General features: G+C 34.3%; 1 protein-coding gene across 12 annotated transcripts in view; it reads left to right on the top strand.

Moving 5' to 3' along the window:
* The window catches only part of ACAP2 (ArfGAP with coiled-coil, ankyrin repeat and PH domains 2), a 165179-nt gene that overhangs the window by 67705 nt on the left and 81991 nt on the right, over window positions 1-15483 (top strand). For 11 of the 12 annotated variants that reach the window (XM_036018328.1, XM_036018334.1, XM_028503175.2 and 8 more), the window contains 2 exons: window positions 3157-3276; window positions 4039-4092. The exons of the other annotated variant lie outside the window; for it this stretch is intronic. In XM_036018328.1, the coding sequence (XP_035874221.1) occupies window positions 3157-3276; window positions 4039-4092 (174 nt within the window). The remainder of the gene's footprint in view (window positions 1-3156; window positions 3277-4038; window positions 4093-15483) is intronic. 12 annotated transcript variants of the gene reach the window in all.

The raw sequence follows: 15483 nt of genomic DNA, 5'->3' as shown, positions 1-15483 counted from the left end.
TGTTTTTTTACTCTATTCCACTGATCAGTTTGTCTATTCAGATCCATTATCAAACCTGTAATTGCTTCACCTGTATATTTTAATAGCTTATAGGGCTAATGTCCCCACCGCATTACTGTTTTCCAATTTTTTTTTCTCCTTGCATTTTGGTTAGTCCATACATGTTTTAGAATTAGTTTTTCTGGTTCTTAAGACATTGTTGTTGTTGTTGTTGTTGTTGTTGTTGTTTTATAATTAGCAAACTGTTTACAAGACTAGTCTCTGCCAGCATTTTTCATAGTGCATTTTGTAGAATAATGGTCCTGTGAGAATTCTTCCCTAAGGCACAGGTGGCAAACACAAGGCCCGAGGGCCGAGTTCAGCCCTCTACATTGTTTTATCCGGCCCGGCACCTTGTTTCTACTTGGCAGCAGCACTGAGCTCCTTTCCCCTAGTTAAGGCGTAGTTACATTTATACAGTCTTAAAATTACATTTGGCCCTTTGAAGGTAACCTTGAGGCTGATGTGGCCCCCGGTGAAAATGAGTTTGACACCACTGCTCTAAGGAAAACTCCCATGTCTAATGTTTTTAAGAAATGCTACACATTAGCCCTGGCTGGCGTAGCTCAGTGAATTGAGCATGGGCTGTGAACCAAAGTGTCGGAGATTCAATTCCCAGTCAGGGTAAATGCCTGGGTTGCAGGCCATGACCCCCAGCAACCGCACATTGATGTTTCTCTCTTTCTATCTTCCTCCCTTCCCTCTCTAAAAATAAATAAATAAAATCTTTATTAAAAAAATTAAGTACAGAAAACAGATGAGTACAGCAACATTAAAAAAAAAGAAATGCTACACATTATAACTCCTCCGTACACATTAATACATCAAAAGCTCTGAAAAGTTTAGTAATGAAGAAATGTGTTTAACTTTTTAAACTGAGTTTTCCAGACTTATTTGATCACAGAATCCTTATTTAGTACAAAATGTTCCTGCAGGATATTCTGTAGAATATATATTGAGAAACATTGATCTATTATATATTTTCTTCATCTACATTTCATAACTCACTGTAATCTGGCTACAGTCCTTATGCCAGTTTCTTTTAAAACTGTTCTTCCCAGGGGTGCTGGTGACTCTTTGTCACCAAACTCCATAGATGTTTTTATTTATTTTATTTTTTAAAGATTTTATTTATTTATTTATTTTTTGAGAGAGGGAAGGGAGAGGGAAAGAGAGGGAGAGAAACATCAATGTGTGGTTGCCTCTTTCACGACGACCCCAACTGGGGGCCAGGCCCACAACTCAGGCATGTGCTCTGACTGGGAATCAAACCAGTGACCCTCCAGTTTGCAGGCTGGCACACTCCACTGAGCCACACCAGCCAGGGTCAATAAATATTTTTACAGTCTTTCTAAAATTTGACTTTTTTGGATTTTCAACTTATTCATCATCCATCTTTTAATATTTTATCCTTTCTTGACTTTGGTGAAATTATTCTCTTGCTTTTGTTTGTTTGTTTGCTTTGTTTTCCTCCTCTTCTTTAGTCTCCTTTATGGGGTCTTCACTCTACATGCTCTGCCCTCTGCTTTCTACATAGGATATAGCACTGTAGCACTGACACTTTATTTGCTGAGGACTCTTGTATCTGTATCTATAACACACTCCTGTGTTTGAGTTACAAACATCTCTTCACTGGGTTTGATAGACTTTCCATTTGGCTTAATTCATAGGCCCATCTAGCTCAGGCCCACCTCACAGGCCCAACACTGAAAATGTTCTCTGCTGGCCAGAGCAAAATTGCATTTTGTAGCAGATATAGACCTCGGCAAGTAGAGTTCAGGGTGGATTTCAGTCCCTACTTTTTTCCTTGGTAGGATATAGTCTGCATAACTGTATGTGGTACTCGACTGTAATTCTGGAATTTGTTTCCTTGTTTGTCTCCCTGCATACTGCCTTAATTCAGGCTCATGGTTTTTGGTCTAATATCCTTGTTTTTACTCTATTTCCCTATCTTTGGTTTTTCTCCTTTTGTGTCATCCTTCTAAAATGGAACTTGAGGCAACTCTCCCAATTAAAATTTTTAATTGTTTCCTATTTCCTTCCGTATAAAATGTGAATGTCTTAGCATTGCACACAATGCTTTTTCTGAGCTGGCTCTTATATACATTTTCATGCTGCATTAAGGTACTTCTTTTTTGTTCTGCCTCTTAAACTTCTAGTCCTTAGAACATGCTCTTCATAAAATAGTATCTTTCCATTACCCATATCTGATTGGCTAATTTCTGTTGGTCTTCAGGACTTTTTTCAAGTGTTACCTTTTCTATGAATCCTTTCTGATCCTCATAGTCTTAGATGTCCTCCCTTTGTTTCCTCATGCATGGTTTTTGTCATGTATAGCATTTGTGCTTGTGCTATACAGTTTATTTAGTCTACTGGTTAGAATTAGCGCTCCCAAGAGCAGAAATTGTTTTCAATTTCTTCAAGGCTTTTGGGCAACAGATTTAAATGATACTCCTGAGATTCTTTAGATCTTTTCTAAAGTTTTTTAGGCTCTTTATTCCCTTCTTGGTGCCCCCCTTCTTCCCACCTCAGTACTGTTCCCTCTTGCACCTATGGCTCCGCTTTTTTAGCTATCATTCACCCAACATTTTGTTTAAAGATCTGTATCTGAATGGGAGAATGGAAGGAAGGGAGGGGAGGGGAAGGGGGGGGAGGGGAAGGGAGGGGAGGGGGAAGACGGAAGAAGAAAGGAAAGAGTCCTAATTCGTGTACAATGCCCAGAACAGTAGGCATTGGAGAAATATGGTTGATTAATCAATTCTGATATCTGCTTTGATAGACTGATAATGAAATGACCAGCAGTTCTAACCTGGCATGCCAGTTTACTCCCCTTTCTTCCAGCATACCACTTTGTTTTTTAGTTTTGATTAACTTTTATTATATTGCTTGCTCTGCCTGAAGTTTCCTTTTCTTCCTTTGAAGAGGTGCTTTAATAAATTTTTATGGTGTTAATTTATGGGATTTAATTTGACTTGATAAAATGATTTTTTGTTGGTATCAGACAATCTTTGGGTTCTGAAAAGTCAAATTTTTGGTGTAATGCTCCTATGAATTGCTTGTTCAACTAAGCTATTTGTAAAATTATTTTTAACCTGATGTAATGCTTTTCTTTTTCAGCTTGTGAAGCTTTGTATTGTGATGATTGATACTGGAAAAGCCTTTTGTGTTGCAAATAAACAGTTCATGAATGGGATTCGAGATCTGGCACAATATTCTAGTAATGATGCTGTAGTTGAGGTTAGTATTTTAAAATTAGTTAAAATGATAAATGCAACAGGACATCTATCAATTATGTATCCATTTGCCTTAGAGTTATAGTGGTCCTTAAAATTTGAAGTAGAAAGGCTGTCACCCATTAGCATTATCTTATATATAATTCTGTTTTCTTTGATAGTTACTAGTTGATGGTTGATTTACATTGTGAATATAAGTTTACTTACTGCTCAGTGAGCTGAAGCATGTACAAGAAGGCTTGAGCAGGAAGAGCAGGATCTTGCTTACTAGTAGCTGCTTACAGAGAAAGCAGAGCATTAATCTAAAGAGTATCTAACTGTAGGTGTGGAGGAGCTGCATAAGAAAGTTTTGGTCAGCTACCTATGCTAGGTTATCCTAGACCCCTTGCTACACTGTGTGGTATTATGACATTGCTTTTATAGGGTATAGTTTGATGATTATTTGATCCACAGATGCCTACGTGGGCATAGTCTTGATACATTCAATTTAACTTCTAGGTTTATTTACATCATTTCTATTGGTTAGCATAATACTATTAGTAGAGCAGTACTAATTCGTTGACTATTCTAGGGTTTTATGTTGCTACATGGAGACATGACCTCTGCAGAGCAAGCCCACGAGGTCGTGAGATTGTTCTTAGAAGTAAATATTATTGTTTACAGTGTGACTTGATCTTTCTGTCAGAAATGCTGAAATAACATTTTTGTGGCCTGTTTCAGTAGCTCTTAAATGACTTGTTTTTTTCTTTTGGTTTCTTTCTCATAGACAAGTTTGACCAAGTTTTCTGACAGCCTTCAAGAAATGATAAATTTTCATACAGTAAGTGTCAGTATTACTATGACCATGTTATTTTAGTACTTTTTTTTTTAGTGGCTGTATTTTATAAAATTACTTAAGTTGGAATTTAGTGACTTTGAATTTGTCAACTTTTTAGGTGAGTAATCTAAAATGTGTGTATGTGTGAAAGAGAGAGAGTAAGAGAGGGAGAGAGAGGATAGATTTTACTTCCCCTTCTAAAATACTGAACTTATATCAATGAAGTACGCACCCATAAGTTGTTTTTCTTTTAAGTTGTACCTTTGTAACTTTTTAAGCAATTATTTCAAGAACAAACAAGTAAAAGTCATTCTGGATTTAGTTACTTCCTATTTATTTTAAGATACTTGCAAATAGCCCTGGCTGCTATGGCTCAGTGGGTAGAGCACCAGCCTGTTAACCAAAGGGTTGTCGGTTCAATTCTCAGTCAGGGCACATGCCCAGATTGCAGACCAGGTCCCCAGTAGGGTGCGTGTGAGAGGCAACCACACATTGATGCTTCTCTCCCTCCCTTCTACTCTGTCTAAAAATAATAAATAAAATCTTTTTAAAGAATACCTTTAAAAATACTTACAAATATATACCCTTTGATCATTGCCATTATTAAAGAATGCTGTAATTATTTGACATTTATATGTATTTTTAATATGAGGACATTTTCCCTTCAGGAATGAGGGATATGTATTACTTTTGGAATGTCAGGAAATTCCTTTATAAATTTCATAAAAATTTACTGAAAATATGGTAGCTTATAAGCTATATAGTTATTAATCTTTTTTTAAAAGCGTGACATATATGGATGTTATAATTATTCAGTGTTTCAAAATTTATTAGCAATGGTCTATAACAAAAATATCAACACTTACATTCCTTATAAAATCTTTTAATTTTTTGTTCTTAGTTAATTTAATTTTTCTATTTTTCTGATTATAGCTATCCTAGTAGTTGTGAAGTGGAATCTCTGAGGTTTCAAAGGTTCCTAAGGCTTTAAAGGTTTCATTTCCGTAAGGACTAGTACAGCTGAGCATTTTTTCGTGTATTTATTGGCAGTTTGTATATGTTCTTCCACCATTGTTGCTATTGTTCATTGAAGTCCTTTTTCCATTAAATTTTTTTAATTGAATTCTTTATATATTCTGCAGTTGACCTTAATCAGATATGTAATATTTATGTATTATGACATGTAAATGTTTTCTCCTATTCTATTGGTTGTCTTTTTACTTTTTGATAATGTCCTTTGATGAACAAAAGTTTTAATTTTCATGAAGTTTAGTTTATCTATTTTTTTCTTCTGTTGCTGCTAATGTTGGCATCTCAACATTATAAATCTCAAATCATGCTTCACCTCTTTGTTTTCTTCTAAGAGTTTTATGGTTTTAGCCCTAACACTTTGTTTTGAATGATTTCTTACTTGTTCTCTTTTTGCCTTACAATGAACTTATATGCCAGTGTCTAGTATATTTGATTTCTCTTGAAATCAAGTGGTCTTTTGGATTCCAACTTCTTAAAAAGTATAATGAGAGTATTTTTTTTTTTGTTAACAGTTATGGATTTTAAATTAACATAATAGGTTAAATGTTTTTTCCATAATGTTATCCTTTGTAATAGTCCTGTTTTTGATATTTTCTTTAAATCACCAGTCATATATTTTTGTTTTATATAAGAATCCTTTTTAATTTTATTGCCATATTATTTTTTATAACATCTCAGAATTTTTCGTTTAATAGGTATAAGTAAGAAATTGCTAGGCTTTGGTTCACTTTCTGCTTTGCTTGGTGTGTTTTGTTCTTGTTAACAAATACTTTTAATTTTTTCCAGGAGGAGAAACTTGTATGTACTTGAATCAGAATTCTTATATTTGTGGGATGATACATATCTTATTTATTGTTATATCATCAGTAGTTGCATAATTCTCATCCTAAGGAAGTCATTTAATTTTTCTAAGCTTTATATTTTTCCACTGTAAAATGAAGGGACTTCACTAGATAATATTTAATTATAGAAGTTATATAATTGTAAAGTATTATTTATTATAAAATAAGTAATATCTCAGAGCCATTTATTAAAATGTGGGAAAAACCTAGTTATATAAAATGCTTTATTTTAGTAGCATTCTCTACAAAGAAATTTTAATTACATAGCATTACAGTATAAAGAAGGCTTTATAGGATAAGACAAACTGCTTTCTAAAAGGTAATCAATATTGAAATATTTTTTATATTCTGTAGTAGAGTTCATACTACTTAGGTTTTGGTGTATCAGTTTGTGTCAGGATAGCAGGTTAGATTTTCTAGAGATGTCATTTATAAATAACTTTGTGGACTTAAATAGATGTTTGAAATAGGAGAGAGACTCATAGATGGAGAACAGATGACAGCTAATGGGGGTGGGAGGTTAGGGTCTGGGGGCGTAGAGCAAAAAAGGAAAAAGGACTCATGGTCATGGACAACATTGTGGTAATTGCTGTGGGGAGGGGGGCATAAGGGGACTAAATGGTAATGGAAAAATATGGTAAAGATTTTTTAAAAAGAACCATTTGAGTTATTAGCCAAGTAAGATTAAACATAGATTGGGATTTCACAACTCATTTTAAAAATAAATTATTTGGATTCTTTTGTGATTTAGTTCCTCTATAAAAAATGGATAATACTGTTCCTTATTCCTTATAGAATATGAAGTTCCTAGAATTACTCTTTAACTTATGTATCTTTATAAGATGCCGACTCATACCTTCTCCAGAGCAGGTCCTGTATGTCACATTCTGCTAAGTACTGGAGTCGATTTAAGTATTGATTTATTTTCCTGCAACATAATTTCTGTAACCTCACTGATGGCTCTTTTGGAATATGCTGTTCATACACAGAACTTGGAATATTTATTTATTATTTTTGCTGAGTGAAGCTTAAAAATTGCTACATAAATTCTATGAAACTCTGTGACCCTTTCTGTCTTTTTTTTTTTTTTTTGTAAGTGTGATTTTCTGTATTATAGCCATTCTCTCATTCACTCAGCATATGGTTGTAGGTAGTGAGACTATAGTAGTTGTGTTTCCCAACTGCTGTTCTCTCATGGTATAGATAGAAACTGATGGCATATTTGTATGGGATACCGGAGGAAACTGCAGGGGGACATAGTGTGTCAGGCCCTATCTGGGTGTTGGTGAAAAATGTTTACATTTTTAATGGGATTATGTTAAAATAACTTAATTAATTAATAAAGAAATTCTTTTTATAGAATTATATTTAAAATACAGTGTTAGGGATGATATTACATATTAACTCTAATAATTCCATAAATAAGAATACCAGAGAAGTAAGCCATCTTTCAAAGTCAAAACTGGCATTAAACAAATTTTTATGTTGGGATTTGTTCCTCCTAAACTTTTGAATTCTACTCTTAACTTACAAACTTAGGCAAAATTTCTTCCTTTGGACAGCTTGTACACTTTTGTATGAAACAGCAGGGTGATATTCTCATATTATTTCTATACTAAAAGCTGAAAATAGATGACATCAAATGTTTTGAATATTTTTTAGATTCATACATAATTTTGAAAACATTTGGAATTCATGTCTGAGTAATCTTTTATAAATGAAAGACCCTTTGTGAAATAATGTATTACTAAATCTTCAGAGTTTTCCAAATGAATTCTTAATGTAAATTTACATCTTGCTGTCACTGGGGCTGCACTATTGATAAGCAAAATAACAATGTTTTCATAGTATCTTTTTGTTTGTTTTAAAGTCTTCTTACTGCTTTTTGAGTATTTCATCCCTAGGAGTTTGTATTAGTACTTTGCAAAACAGTCAACACTCTTCTAAGATAATCTTCTATTCAGAAATTTTAAGTGTTGCTTTTAATTTGAACACAGTTATTAACATGTAGAATTATCACACAGCATTGGAAATATTGATACAGTTGTCTTCTAGGTTAATGATTATTACTGTTTATCTGTCATACCATCTAATGCATCTGTTAATTCTTTTATTTGAATGTGGTACCTTTTATATTTACCTTCTTTGAAAAATTACAAAGTTGTGCCCTTTTCCTTGCAGACTGGTATACTGGGTAATTTTGCAATTGTATAAGGCATTGTGGCTCTACTCTTAATTAGGTAACCTTGTAACTAGCTTCTTAACATGGTAACTCATAAAATAGCCTTTTCTTATTTTGCAGAAGTTTAGAGTACAAATCTTTTCCTGTATACAATGGATTTTTTAAAAATTTAATTTATTTTTAGAGAGAGGGGAAAGGAGGGAGAAGGAGAGGGAGAGGAACATCGATGTGAGAGAGGAACATTGATTGGTTGCCTCTTGTACATGCCCTGACTGGAGACTGAACCTGCAACCCAGGCGTGTGCCCTGACCAAGAATGGAACCTACAACCTTTTGTTGCAGAAAATAACTCACACTTGGGGGAGATGGCGAAGCACGATCCTTTATTATGCGCGGGCTCGGAGGAGAATCTCCAAATCCTGAGCAATGAGCTCAAGCTGGAGTTTCTTTTATATACATGTTACACAGGCAGAAGGAGGAGGAGAAAGGAGTGCAGCTGCTAAAACGGGAATTAGTGTACAACCTTGAGATAACTGGTTATCTGGGAAATGGCTGCTGCCTGAGAACGGCTGCTGGTCAGCTCCTGCCTAAGAGCCTAAGAATAGCTATTGCTCAGCTATGTCCTGTTACACTTTTGCTTTGCAGAACAATGGCCAACCAACCAACTGAGCCACATCAGTCAGGGCTGCAATGGATTTTTTGTATTGAAGTCCTGTATGATTTGCTTATACTATTGCTTTATTTAATAACTCTTGGATATATAAACATATTTAGGTTGAAGAAGAGGATTTTTGACTGTTGTGTTTGTCTTCTGAATGTAATGACTTTCCATTACTACCTAATGAAAAAGTTGACCATTACAGCGGGAAAATAACAGTAAAAAGCAAATCTGTTTAAATAAGTGAAATAGTATATGTCTTAAGATTTAGAAATTGATTATTTTTAATTTTCTGCATTCTTAAAGTATTTAAAATAAATTTTATTGAAAGATTATAAATTAAGCATTTAGAAAATAAAATGGGGAAAATGAATTTATTTTAGTCAATTCAATAAATATTACTCTCATTTTTTATCACAAAATCAAAATTTCAAAGTGTGGTTTTAATCTGCAAAGGCCTATAATCCTGTGTAAAATGATTTGATTGTGTGCATTTAATTTCATCTTCACAGATAAATTTTTTTTAAGATTTTATTTATTTTTAGAGAGGGAAGGGAGGGAGATAGAGAGAGAGAGAGACATCAATGTGCGGTTGCTGGGGGTTATGGCCTGCAACCCAGGGATGTACCCTGGCTGGGAATCGAACCTGCAACACTTTGGTTCGCAGCCCATGCTCAATCCACTGAGCTATGCCAGCCAGGGCTGATAGATTTTTTAAATAATTAAAAATAAAACATAATGAACTTTTATCAGGGTCAGATTTTGGCTAAGTAACACCCAAAGCCAACAATAAATAAGTACCAAGAAATAACAGCCCAAAAAATAACTAAATCCATTACATTCTAACAGGAATAGCTTATAACAAATGATCATAATGTTAAGGAAACAACCATATATACCTAGTTAAGTAGGGAAATTGTGAAAAATAAAAAATTAATAGGAGTGAGAATTATGAAAAAAGAGCAAAAGAAAGATGACATATTTGATAATGGGTACAAATCAAAGAAGTGATTATTAATTATTGACTAAAATAGTTTTGGATGATTCAAGTGGTAATGTCGGGGAAAGTATCATTTTGTTATCGTTGCTTGCTATCATTATTGATTACTTTGCATTTTTAAGACTAATGTAAATGGAATCTTTTTTGTCTAATGTCTTGCAATGTAAGTAATTATTTTGAGGCTCATTTATGTTACTTATGTATCAATAGTTGACTTTTTTATTGCTTGATAGTACTGCATTATATGTATATATTACAGTTTGTTTATCCATTTACCTGTTGTTGGATTTATAACTTACCTGTTGCTGTTAACAAAAAATATGTATTAGCTTACAGTTTCTTGAACAGGAGTTTTTGTATAGGCTCAGAGTCTTTCATGAAATTGCTTATGAAGATGTTGGCTGGGGTTAGTCACTTGATGGGATTGGAAGATGTAATTCCAAGACAGGGCTCAAACACTTTCTGTTTGGCTCCATGTCTGGGTTTGTTTTGTTTTGTTTTGTTTAAGATTTATGTGTTTTTAGAGAGAAAAGGTGAGAGGGGGAGAAACATCAATGTGCAGGATATATTACTTGGTTGCCTCTTGCAGGCCCCCAACTGGGCTCCTAGCCTGCGATCCAGGCTTGTGCCCCAACTGAGAATCAAACCATGGACCTTTCAGTTTGCAGGTTAGTGCTCAATCTACTGAGCCATACCAGCCAGGCATCAAGGGGCCTCTTCACAGGGCTTTTCAAGTGACCTTACCTTATGGAAGCTGGTTATTCCCAAAATAAGTAATGCAAGAGCAAGAGTAAGGAGAAAGCTCCAATATTTTTTATGACCTAGTCTTAGAAGTCACTCATTGTTGCTCCCTCCATATTAATATTTATTAGAAGTTAAGTCATTAAGATGAGCCCACTCTCAAGGGTATGAAGAATCAGGCTTCACTTTTGAAAAGAGGAATATCAAAGAATTTGTGGACATCTTTTAAAGCAACCACAATGAATATTTGAGTGGTTTCCAAGTTTTGGCTGTTACTAATAAAGCTGCTTATAAAATATATATGTAAACATCTGTATAGAGTTGCTTTTATTTGTTTTGTGTAAATAGCTAAGAGTTGAAAACAGCTAGTTTGTGAGGTAGGATTATGTGTAACATTTTATAAAACTACTTCTATACCAAAGACTGCAAAACACTGCTAAGAAATTAAGGAAACAAGAATTCTTACTTTGCTGTATTTATTTATCATTGTTTATAATAATGTTAATATTCTTTTATGTGTTAAATTCCTAAAAATATTTCATTTCTTTAAAAAATTAAAGAAAACCTCCAAAAATTTGGATTTTTTTTCCTCAATTGATTGTATCGTTTTACACCAGCAATGTATGAGTATGCTAGTTGCTTTATGTGATTGTCAATACTTGTTATGGTCACTCTTTTAAAATTTATTATGGTTTAAATTTGCATTTTCTTAAGAACTAATGATTCTAAGCGTCTTTTCATGTGTTCATTTGCAATCTATATATCTTCTTTGGTAAAATGTCAGATCTTTTCCTCATTATAAAAATGAGTTGTCTCATTATTATTTAGTCATAAGTATCCTTTCTCTGTCCCATATATGTCTTTTGTCAGATAAACATTTTGCAGATATTTTTTCCCAGGCTTTGGATTGTCTGTTTCATCTTTATAGCACTCTGATTTGAGGGGCAAGTTTTTTTTTTTTTTTCAGTTTATATTTATAGTTTCCTTTTTGTGTTCTATTAAGAAATACTTACCAAAGCATGTTCACAAAGATTTTATTCTATGTTTAATTTAGATCTGTGATACATTCCAAGTTAATGTTTGTGTGTGTTGAATGGTAATGGTAAAGGTTTTCTTTTCTTTTTTTTTTTTTTTCATATACTTTTTCACTTGTTTGTTTCAGCACCATTTGTTTAAAAACATTATATTTTTGGACTTCCAGCCAACATGGAGGTATAGGTAGATACACTGTGTCTCCTCACACAGCCAAAAGGTCAACAATAAATTTAAAAACAAAAAGCAACCAGAACTGCCAGAAAATTGAACTGCATGCAAGTCTGAAAACCAAAGAGTTAAAGAAACATTCATCCAGGATTAGTAGGAGGGGCAGACACAGGCAGCTGGGGTGGGGAGGACATGCAGCAAGGCAAGGCAGGAGCTGGAGGAACAGGACGGGCAAGGTGGAGGCTGGTGGAGTGAGCCGTCTCACATTTGCATGCGGATAAACTGGGAAGAGCAACTGTGGAGCAAGAAAGATCATACAATCCAGAGTTTCAGCTTGGGGAAATAAAACCTCAAAACCTCTGCCTGAAAAAATCTGTGGGGATTGAGGCAGCAGGAGAAATTCCCAGCCTCACAGGAGAGTTTGTTGGAGAGACCCACAGGGTCCTAGAACATATATAAACCCACCTACCAGGGAATCAGCAGCAGAAGGGCCCAATTTGCTGTGGGTAGTGGAGGAAATGACTGAAAGCCAGCCAAGAGCCGAGAAAGAGGCATTGTTCCCTCTCTGACCTCTTCCCCACCTACAGCTCCACAACACAGTGACATGGGTTGCCCCACCCTGGCAAATACCTAAGGCTCCACTCGTTGCTATGCAACAAGTATGCCAAGACAAAAAAAAAAAAAATGGCCCAAATGAAAGAATAGATCAAAGCTCCAGAAAAAATACAACTAAGTGATGAAGAGATAACCTACCTATCACATGCACAGTTCAAAACACTGGTAATCAGAATGCTCACAGAAATGGTTGAGTATGGTCAAGAAATGGAGGAAAAAGTGAAGTTTATAAAAAGTGAAATAAAGGAAAATGTACAGGGAGCCAGCAATGAAGGGAAGGAAACTGGGACTTAATTCAATGGTTTGGAGCAGAAGGAAGAAATAAACATTCAACCAGAACAGAATGAAGAAACAAGAATTCAAAAAAATTAGGAGGCTTCGGAACCTTTGGGATAACTTTAAACATTCCAACACCTGAATCATAGGGGTGCCAGGAGTAGAAGAGGAAGAGCAAGTAATTGAAAACTTACTTGAAAAATTAATGAAGAACTTCCCTAATCTGGCAAAGGAAATAGACTTCCAGGAACTCCAAGAAGCTCAGAGAGTGCCAAAGAAGTTGGACCCAAGGAAGCACACACCAAGGCACATCATCATTACATTACCCAAGATCAAAGAGAAGGAGAGAATCTTAAAAGCAGCAAGAGAAAAGCAGCAGGAGACAGTTACCTGCAGAGGAGTGCCCATAAGACTAACAGCTGATTCCTCAAAAGAAACATTGCAGGCAGGAAAGGGCTGGAAAGAAGTATTCCAAGTCATGAAAGTCAAGGTCCTACATCCAAGATGACTCTACCCATCAAAGCTATCATTTAGAATAGAAGGGCAGATAAAGTGCTTCCCAGATAAGGTCAAGTTAAAGGAGTTCATCATCACCAAGCCCTTATATGAAATGTTAAAGGGACTTAAGGGAAAGAGTAAAATCAACACTACGAACAGTAAAATGGACAACAAACTTACAACTATCAACAACTGAACCTAAAAAAAAATCAAAAGCAAAACCAAAGTAAGCAAACAACTAGAGCATGGACAGAATCACACAAATGGAGATCACGTGGAAGAGGGTTATCAGCAGGGAGGGGGAGGGGTGAGAATGGGGGAAAAGGTACAAGGAATAAGGAGCATAGATGGTAGGTACAAAGTAGACAAGGGAAGGTTAAGAATAGTATAAGAAATGTAGAAGCCAAAGAACTTATATGTACAACCCATGGACATGAACTAAGCTGGGGGGAATGTGGGTGGGAAGAGGGTGCAGTGCCATGGGGAATAAATGGAGGTGAATGTGACAACTGTAATAGCATAATAAAATATATTTTTATTTTTTAAAAATTATCTTTTCCCTATTGGTGCCTTTGTTTAAAAAAATTCAATGTTTGTCATTTATGGATTCTTCTGTTTCATTGATGTCTTTGCCTATCTTTATTTTAATACCACAACTGCCTTGATTACTGTAGCTTTCATAATAAGTCTTGAAATCAAGTAGTGTGGGTACCTGATTTCAAGTTGGAACAAAGTATTCCGACTTTGTTCCTTTCTTTCCCTTTTGGTTTGGCTATTCTAGGTCCTTTACATTTCCATATAAATTTCAGAATCAGGTTTTAAAATTCTACACAAAGCTTTACTGGGATTTGAAGTAGGATTGCATCAAATAAAAAATGAATTTGGTTAGAAATGACATCTTACTAGTATTGAATTTTCTAATCTATAAGCAACGTATATCTCTCCAAATTTTTAATTTTTCCTGGTACAAGTTTTGCATATCTTTAGGCAACTATGTTCCTAAGCATTTTCTATTGTTTTGATGCTAGTATAAATAGTATTCTTTCTAAAAGTTCACAATTTCTAACCGGCCATTGGTGGTATATAGCAATACCACTAATTTTTGTATATGACTTTGTTTGTAAAAGCAACCATTCTAGTAGATTTTTCTGTAGATTTTATAGTATTATCTATGCAGTCAATCATATATACCCCATGAATAAAAACAGTTTTATACTAACTTTCTAGTATGTCTTTTTGTTTTATTTTTCTTTCTTTATTGCATTGCTAGGATTTCCAGTACATTGTTTTGTAGAAATTATGAGAACAGGCATCTTTGCCTGTGGAAAAGTAGTGGAAAAGTAGCCTTTCATCACTAAATATGTTAGCTGTAGGTCTTTCATATGTGCCCTTTATTGGGTGAGGAAGGACCCTTTTATTCCTAGATTTCTAATAATTTTTATTAGGCATGGATATTGGATTTTTGTCTAATGATTTTTTCATCTATTGAGATGATAAGTTTTTTTTATTCTAGTGTGTTAGCTTGAATTATATTGACTGATTTTTTTAATGTTAAATCAATGTTGCTTTCCTAGAATAAATCCTAATTGATGATGATCTATTTTCCTTTTTATATATTATTATATATCATTATTATGTATTCTTAAGAATTTTTTTATAGCTTTTTTTAGAAATTCTTTGTATGGTTTTGTCCCTCATAAATAATTCCTCATGAATAGATTTTCTGATAGAATAGATTTTGGGGAGAAGAGTTTGAGTAGAACTAGTAGTTTTTTCTTCCTTTATGTCTGGAAAGATTCATTGGCGAGGACATCTTTGTAGAGCTTTTTTTAAAAGGGGTTTAAAAATTTTTGAGGGGGAGTGGCTTTTTCTGATTATTATTAGAAGTTGAAATAATTTTACAACAGACATTCATATACTCACGTGCTAGATACATTTGCTTTATCACCTACCTCTCTCTTTATCCTCCCTTCTCTCCATGCATCAATCTACCTATTATTGATATATTTTAAGATAATTTATAGGCAACAGCCTATTTCACTTGTAAATACAATACATTCCCATGCATCATTTGTGAGTTTAATATTTTTAGTTTATTAAATTTTTGAGGTAAAATTTAAATATAGTCAAATGCATATCTTAAGTGTACTAATAATGAATTTTGGTAAACGCATACATTTGTGTAACCCAAATCTGTTTTAAGATTAAGATCATTCCATTACCCAGAAAGTTTTCTCAAACCTCTTCTCAAACAGTCCCAACCCACACTCCCAAGGCAAGTACTATCCTGGGTATTTTCTGTAACTAGTTTTGCTTGTTTTATAACCCCATATAAATGGAATAATATA

Source organism: Phyllostomus discolor, chromosome 2, assembly GCF_004126475.2.
Source record: "Phyllostomus discolor isolate MPI-MPIP mPhyDis1 chromosome 2, mPhyDis1.pri.v3, whole genome shotgun sequence".
Taxonomy (NCBI): domain Eukaryota; kingdom Metazoa; phylum Chordata; class Mammalia; order Chiroptera; family Phyllostomidae; genus Phyllostomus; species Phyllostomus discolor.
The sequence above is the reverse complement of the archived record's forward strand: the minus strand, read 5'-3'. Positions and strand labels throughout refer to the sequence as shown.